This window comes from Bombus pyrosoma, linkage group LG16 (assembly GCF_014825855.1).
Source record: "Bombus pyrosoma isolate SC7728 linkage group LG16, ASM1482585v1, whole genome shotgun sequence".
In the NCBI taxonomy this organism is placed as follows: Eukaryota; Metazoa; Arthropoda; class Insecta; order Hymenoptera; family Apidae; genus Bombus; species Bombus pyrosoma.
In genome coordinates this window covers 3,719,962-3,728,270 of record NC_057785.1, presented here as the reverse complement: position 1 = coordinate 3,728,270, position 8,309 = coordinate 3,719,962, and the positions used below count along the sequence as shown (strand labels likewise).

The 8,309-nt window shown below is 40.0% G+C and overlaps 1 protein-coding gene across 13 annotated transcripts in view; it reads right to left on the bottom strand.

Moving 5' to 3' along the window:
- Positions 1 to 3,274: 3,274 nt before the first annotated feature.
- The window catches only part of LOC122576380 (aquaporin AQPcic-like), a 30,486-nt gene continuing 25,451 nt past the window's right edge, over positions 3,275 to 8,309 (bottom strand). For 11 of the 13 annotated variants that reach the window (XM_043746596.1, XM_043746591.1, XM_043746589.1 and 8 more), the window contains 3 exons: positions 6,998 to 7,141; positions 4,887 to 5,331; positions 3,275 to 3,822 (listed from right to left, as the gene is read on the bottom strand). In XM_043746596.1, the coding sequence (XP_043602531.1) occupies positions 4,930 to 5,331; positions 6,998 to 7,141 (546 nt within the window). In that variant the 3' untranslated portion in view covers positions 3,275 to 3,822; positions 4,887 to 4,929. Of the gene's footprint in view, positions 4,237 to 4,886; positions 5,332 to 6,997; positions 7,142 to 8,309 lie in introns of all 13 variants that reach the window. The other 2 variants (XM_043746593.1, XM_043746600.1) reach the window with 2 other exon arrangements.

The following is an 8,309-nucleotide window of genomic DNA, read 5'->3' as shown; positions in this document are numbered from 1 at the left end:
CAGATATCTATAGAGATTTATGTTTCTTTTTTTTTTTTATAAAATTACTTTTATTAATTTCTGCATCTTTTCGCCCTTATGCTTCTTGTGGTTTCTTGTGATTTTTGGATAAGAGAAGAGACTCTTTAGGTGAACGTGGGTTCTATTAGGTTCAGACATGGTTAGAATGCTTTTTCAAGCTTGTAGAAGTGGAGCTTGCGTTTGTGCAGACTGCGGATATCTATGAAAATTTATGTTTCTTTAATTTTTACAAAATTAGTTTCATTAATTTCTGCATCTTTGTGTCCCTATGCTTCTTGTGGTTTTTAGATAAGAGAAGAGTCTGTTTGAGGGAATGTGGACTCAATTAGGCTCAGATCTGGTTAGTATGCTTTTTCAAGCTTGCGTTTGAGCAGACTGCAGATATCTATAGAAATCTATGTTTTTTTAATTTTTATAAAATTACTTTTGTTAATTTCTGCATCTTTGCGTCCTTATGCTTCTTGTGGTTTCTTGTGATTTTTGGATAAGAGAAGAGACTCTTTAGGTAAACGTGGGTTCTATTAGGTTCAGACATGGTTAGAATGCTTTTTCAAGCTTGTAGAAGTGGAGCTTGCGTTTGTGCAGACTGCGGATATCTATGAAAATTTATGTTTCTTTAATTTTTACAAAATTAGTTTCATTAATTTCTGCATCTTTGTGTCCTTATGCTTCTTGTGGTCTTTAGATAAGAGAAGAGTCTGTTTGAGGGAATGTGGACTCAATTAGGCTCAGATCTGGTTAGTATGCTTTTCCAAGCTTGCGCTTGAGCAGACTGCAAATATCTATAGAGATTTATGTTTCTTTTTTTTTTATAAAATTACTTTTGTTAATTTCTGCATCTTTGCGTTCTTATAATTCTTGTGGTTTTTGGATAAGAGAAGAGACTGTTTGAGGGAACTCAATTAGCTTCAGACCTTGTTAGAATGCTTTTTCAAGCTTGCGTTTGAGCAAACTGCAGATATCTATACAAGATTATATCTTTACAAAATTACAAAAATGTTCATTAATTTGTGCTTTATACTTTGGATATTTCGTACATCATGTTCAGTGTTATCGTTCTTTTTTCTCTCAGTTTTGATATTCCTGATAGATTTTGAATAAGAGTCGCTATACGTGCGCACACTCCGGAGAAATCTAATGAAAACGTGAGACGTGCTTGAAAAGTCGAGCATCGGAGAGAAGATTGGGGAAATTGGATTAGAAAGTTTAAAGCGCGTTCTCTTGAGAAAAAATGATGAGATTGTTTGTTCACTGTGTTCAACTAGAGATTGCTTACAGGTGTAACGTGAATACCTGTAGAAATGTATATCTTTATCAAATTACTTTCATTCCTTCCTTCTATCTGATAAATATTGCCCTTTGCCCAATTTCATATATCCTTGCAAAGCACGTGCATTCTGTGCATTTCTGCATCTTTCAATTTGATACAAAATTAAACGACGGCGCCTCCAACGAAATTCGTTAAATTCTTTAAAAAAAAATCGAGCTTCGAAAGGAAGATCGGGGAGATTTGGCTAAAAAATGTAAAACTCATTCTTTAGGAAGAAACGTAGATTCGGTTAGAAACAGAGCAATGGAGTGAAGAAGTAGAGCTGCTTGTAAGTAAGTATATCGTGGATATTCGTAGCAAAATAATATTTTTATAAAATTGCTTTCGCCTGATCCATCGCCGGTGCTCTGGATATTTTTTACATCTCTGCATATCGCGTGCACTCTGTGCACTTCTGCGTCTTCAAATTTCCTATAAATTCAAACGACGAGCACCGACTCTGGGGAAATTCAAAGAAAATATACGCGGTGCTTCGAAAGTTGAGCTTCGATGAGCAAGATCGGGGAAATTGGCTTCGAGAGATTTGAAATGTGTCCTCTGTTTTCACAAGACAGATGCTTTTCAATCGACGCTATCGACGCACGCGGTTACATCGTTCTAGCTACTCGTGCGGTCGTTGAGCTTTCGAGACGACCCGTTTCAACAAAACGACTCGTTGTACGACAAATATTATCGAGCATGGGAAATATCTCGAACCAGAGACATCGTCGATAAAATAAAACATGCAATTTCTAGAAACGATTAGTCATACGTTTCTTTCAACGCGCGATTAAGAAACCTGAGAATTCTTCCACTTGTGATAATTCGTCATTGAGACGAATGCTGCTATTGTGTACGATCTATCTGTGTCTATAAATAAATAAATATATATATAGATATATAATATATGATATGTAACATGTAACAAATATAATATACGTAAACATATAAATATCTATCGCGAATGAAAAATCGTGGAACAATTAACGGTAGTGAAATACGCTAAAGGCTACAAACATATCGAGTCAGCGTTAAAAATCCGTGTGTCCGATTGCAACAGATGTGATTAAATTATTTATCCTGGAGCCTCATCCGCTGTTGCGCGTGAAAGCTTCGCGGCGGATCGAAACACCGATATTCCATTGTTGTTTCAACGACAGAACATTCTTCTGTTTTGACAGTTTGTATTATTGCATAAAAAACGATTTTGAAAATGAGCCACGAAACGACTCGTTCGCCGGTGACTTTTGTAAAAACCATACGGAACGTTTACCAAGGCTGTTCGTACGGTAAAAAGGAAACAAGGAAAAAATTCAGACGTGGCGATTTCCGACTAGACGACGAGCCACGCTCTCGCCGATATTCTCTCAGGGCCGACGCTTAATTTGCTGTATATGTCGTGTTGAATATTTCTCGAATTTCAAGCAAAAAACTTTCGCAGATAAACTCTGTTATCGCGCCAAGAGCTGTTGCACGGTGTTGGTAAACGTGTCGAGAGTTTTTTTGCGCCAGCTGCCAGCGTTTACACGTTTCGGGGACTCGCAGAGAGCGACGCGACGCAAATGAATCGATTTGAATCGCTCATTTTCGAAATCTTTTTTTCACCATGCGAAAGCTGTCGAAACAGGCAACAGCCTGCCGTTGAAATTAAAATCGCTCTTTTTATCAGTTATGAAGTTTTTATTATTTATTTATCAACGATTGCCGGGTGATTAAATAATTGTACGAAAGGACCGTATGGCTGGAGAATTATTTTATTTATTTTATTTTATTTAGATTGAACGGTTGACAGAGATCATGTTTCTTTCGCGAAACTACTCGTGACCTCGTAAACTTATGAATTTAATCAAATATAGAATAATAAAATATTTTCCCTTTTTCTGGGAATGAGAAATCAAAACAAGGATGGAAGAAGGTAGGAGCGGCGAAAAGACACGATAAAAGTTTCTTAAAACGTATCAAATTTATTTCTGCCTCTGCGTGCACACATCTCGATCGCTTTTGGCAAATTCTGAATTTGGTAATTTTAAAAACGCAATAGATCGAAGAATTCGATACTTCCGTGACCTATCCATTCGATAAACGAGCCATTGAAAACAATCTGCAATCCTTTCCCGCGTTTTATTCACAGACAAAGAATTCTACGAACAATTTTTATTCTACGACGCCTCCCTCTCTTCTCTCCCTCTCGGAAACTTTCCATCGAAATTACGCGAAACTTTGCGCCACGGTTCGAAAATTACGTACTTCGTAGAAAAATATACGTAAGAGGAGATGATATCGATCTAAGAAAAAGACGAATCGTTTGGGAAAATCGGCCTTCGCAATCGAGAAGTCCTTCTCGCCTGACGTTCCGCGAAGTTTCCGCCTCTTCTCGATCCTCGATCCTTTACTCGGCCCTGCGATCGTCCCCCACTTTCGGCTTCCGCGACACGATTAGGATTTCTCGCTCGAATTGTGAACTACGGACCATCTGAATACGATTCTGCTCGCTGAAACCAATAAGACAGTGGATTAACGTGGCTCGATCTATTTTCTCCCCGCCTCTCCCCCTCAGTCGCGTATCGATCGGTCGCGGAAGGTGAGATCGAGCGAACAGAGCGGAAACCGACAAAGACGAAAGAAATTTTCCAGGAATTCTCGATTCTATCTGTACGAACTACAACGACTATCTGTACGACGACAAGAACTGTGAATCGTCGAATGAATCGGCTGTGTGCGCGTTCGATGCTTGAGGTCCTGGTGCGCGTGCGCTTAACTGTGTCGTGTTTAAACGGATCTCGTTACAAACCGTTGTTTACATTGTCCTTTTGTGTAGAAACGTATATAATGAACGAAAAGTTTATTCCGAAAACGACACAAATCTTGCAGGGTGAAAAGCGAGGATCATTTTCTCGTTCGAAGAACTGAAAACGGAAAATGCGTTAAAAATTGAGTTCGGAGAACACATCCGTGTATGCGGTACGATGACCAGAATTTTCAACAAATTTTGCATTAATAAAGTCACTCCTAAGAACTACACGCTTTATTATTACTCATAAACGTACAGCATATGTTTAATTTTAACCACGAGATGGTCAAGCGCAGGCGTATCCGGACGAAATTCAAAGTGGATTTTCTCGAAAACGAAGCCTCGAATGAAAAAAATGTATTCCACATTTTCGACTTATTTTTTCATGTACAATCACCCTCTCTACGTTTGTGCCGTGCATAAAACCAGCGCGACGATCAATGCGCTATATATGTTCCCATGCAACTATATTCTCAAATAAAGAAATTCTGAAATTGTCTCTATAATTAATTCAGACGATTAAGAAATTATCGCCAGAGAGTCGCTCCGGTTGACGCGTTAATAGATCCTTGCGCGTGACAATATCGAGTCTTGGAATGAAGAAAATCGCACAAGTTACAAGTCGCCCTATTATTATCCCGCGTTTGTCCTGCGGGAAACAAAACGTAACAGGAGGCTAATCAGCGATAAGTTGGAACAAATGAACGCTCTGCTATCGCTATTCGCTGTTCCTAATAATACCGATCGTGCAACTGCAAAACCTACCATCGCCATTCATCATCCTGCAGCACTGTTCCGACGTTGTCCGCTATTCAGACTCGGTAGTCTTGCAAAGAAACAGACATCGATACAGCAGCGACGACACGATAGCGCCACCGATTGGACCAATCCAGAAGACCCAATGATTAGTCCAGTAGCCATTCCAGATGGCTGGACCTAGTGTCCTTGCTGGATTCAAACTGCAGCCAGTGTATGGGATGAAAATGAGACACAGAACGGTGATGCAGAAGCCAAGCCTCATTGGTGCCGAGTCTGTGTTGGCGGCGTTTCGACAGTCCCATAGACCGCAAGCGAAGAAGACGAGAAGCCCAGTGGCCAAGACCTCCGCCATGGCACCCTGAAGAGTGGTCAGATCTGTGTGAATGTCCGTCATGCAGAAGGAGTCTCCTGCCCCCTGCGCGGTGTACATTAGCTGCACCGGTGTTATCACCTGCAGAAATCGAAGAATTCTGTATCGAAGAAGCTGGACGAGTTTCGATCGGGGTTCGATTTAACGCTAAAACTACCGACGATGTGTTGATGTCGAAATGTCGCATAAAATTTTGGTCGCATCCAATGGCGGATTTAATCCTTCACGGGCCTGAAGCTAATGATCACTTTGGGTCACCTTCGACCCAACCTTTCACCTTTCTAAGGGAAATAATTATAAGATGCCAAATGATTTTTGTTAAACCAATAAGAAATTAGTCAGGACACGATATTCGCTTAGACCAGGTGAATATTAACTATGCAGAACTGCTTGCAAAAATTCAAGCGGAGGATTCGATGGATTCTCGCGCAGTTTAGAAAATGCGACGATCCTCCTGGACACTTTCGAATGGACCCATCGAGTTGTCGACGAGCGTCTCGAATATTCCAACAGCCATACGTGTTGACTCGACGAACATCGTTTCAGCCGAGCCAAAATTCTTATCCCAGTCTTTGCAAACTGACAAATGTATTTTATATGATTCTGACAATCGATCGTTCGTTGATCTTTTTCACAAGCACTTTTGGGGCCGCCATAGCGTCATTAGCGTCAAGGTAAATCCGTTCCCGACTAGATCTGTGTTGTACCATCATATTATCATACATTGTTATAATTATCGCACGATCTTATTTATTACATATACAGGGTGAGACTAAAATAGGCCACCTAAATATCTCGGCTGTTATTGATGACGGAACAGATGTGTCAAGCCAAACATTGCATGATGTCGTGGAGCACATAATTTGATACAAATAATTCTTTGATAAATGGACGCGTAGAGGTCATACGAAGATCACTTTCGTTTTTTCAAATGGAACGATGAGCTTCTTTACGTACCATCTAGCGTGGCGTTTTAAGACCCGTACAATGATCTACACGTTCAAGAACATTCAAGGTCAATGAAAGTCAATTACAAGAGAAAATGATATACTTCGTGCGAGCGATCCGACACATTGTTTTATGTAATGGCGATTTATTAACGTACCAGTGCACTGCTGATGCTACGTAAAGAAACGAGTCGTCCCGTCTAAAAAATCGAACTTGACCTTCGTACGACCTCCAACTATCGAACAACCATTTACACGAAATCACATGGCGATACCGCGCAGATCTGGTTCGCACATTTCTCTTCTATCTGTTTTACCTGTTTCACCCTATATAATCCTTATTACAATTTATTTATTTACTGCATTATATATATATATACTATATATGAATTTATTTGTATTGTAAACAATATTAAGTATAAATTGGCACAGTCATTGATCGCGTGTACAACCACACAGACTAGTCGAGAGTCGTTCGACGGCAAATGATGAACATTTCGAGTTCTACGAGCTGAAAAATTGCCGGTAAGACGCACATGTACTTTGAACCTTGGTTTCTACGAATTTTACAAAACAGCAACGACACCAACGGTCACCACACAAAGATATATTTGTCCTTTGTATCTCGTGTCCCGTTAATTAACGCAAATTGCATGCTGCACAATTTTTCATCGTAGCGAACATCTTGAACTATCAGCTTGGCAACTAAGCGATTGCGGATTTTGTCATTAGACGGTAATAATAAATGCCGCAATCACTTAGTACGGTAGTTGTAGCGCTAGTATCGAGCGGTGATTTACCCTAATCAGACCGAAGCCTATCAGTCCACCGACACACTGGGAACAAATGTAGAGGAAGGTCATGGGCAGAGAGACTCTCCCTAGGATCAGAGCTGCCACTGTTATGGAGGGATTTATGTGCGCTCCACTGATGTGTCCAATACACTGGAAAGTAAAATAACACAGTGAGACAAGAAACATCAGGGAATATAAATATTCCTGCAGTTAAATATTCAATAATTAAGTAATTGTTAAATGCACAGCAGTGGACAGAAGGAAGCTTTAAATTTCCACTCGTGTATAGTAATTAAGTTGCGTTATAACTTTGCTGTACCGATAACACTCTTTACCAGATTTCTACCACGCTGATAACAGTCATCTGCGTTACGTCTGTCGGTAATTTAATTGTTCTTGGCAATTGTAACACTTTCCTCTGCAATTATCGCGTGTTCTTGTACTACTTCTTTTGTAACACCTTGGTATCTATTGGGTGGCAACTAAGTGACTGCGGATTTTGCCATTAGGTGGTGCCAACCCAATTAGTAATAATTTGGATAATCAAAGGGAATTTGCTAATTCTCTGACATAGGATGAACGACATATTGCGAGTACAATTAGAAAAGCGAAATTTCCGCATGTCAGCCTCTTGATCGTGATGGCGACAGAGCAAGAAACCAACGATACGAGGACAAAGGAATTTTCGTTGCTGGACGAGAGAAAGCAATAAATTCACGTATCGACTTTCTTGCTTGCAATTTGAATTGCCGCGAAAAGTAAAGCAGCCGAAACTGTAAATTTCGAAGAAATTGGCAAACTAGACGTTACGATAAATCAGTGAGCCACTCTCGGTAAATTTTTATCATCGTTCGCTTGTTCCGTGGGTTGGTGGAAGCCACGAGCGGAATCGAACACCGATGGAAAATGTATGAAATGGAACAGAGAAATGGCAGAAGCGTAAAAAGAAAGGTTGGAATAGAAAAGTGACAAGTCGAATAGAGATTCAAGAATTTACAAGCGTCAGCGTGATTGAAATCGAAGCTATTGCGAGTTCCCGGAAGTCTAAAGATAGAATTTCAATCTAGTCGTTGACCCTCTGATTCCCTGTTTGGATTGGCTTGATTAGCAATTGTAACCAGTGGATGAGTTTTAGAAGTGCCAAAAGCAAGAGGTTCAATCAAATCAACCTATCTGAACTTCATTAGCATCTGGTTTCTCGGGCAACGGAACTAGAATTAATTAGACTAACCCCGAATTAATTATAAGCCAGCGCGTGTATATCTGACGCATTGGCGAATTGTTAAGTTACGGAATAATTTATTAGCTAGAGCAACTG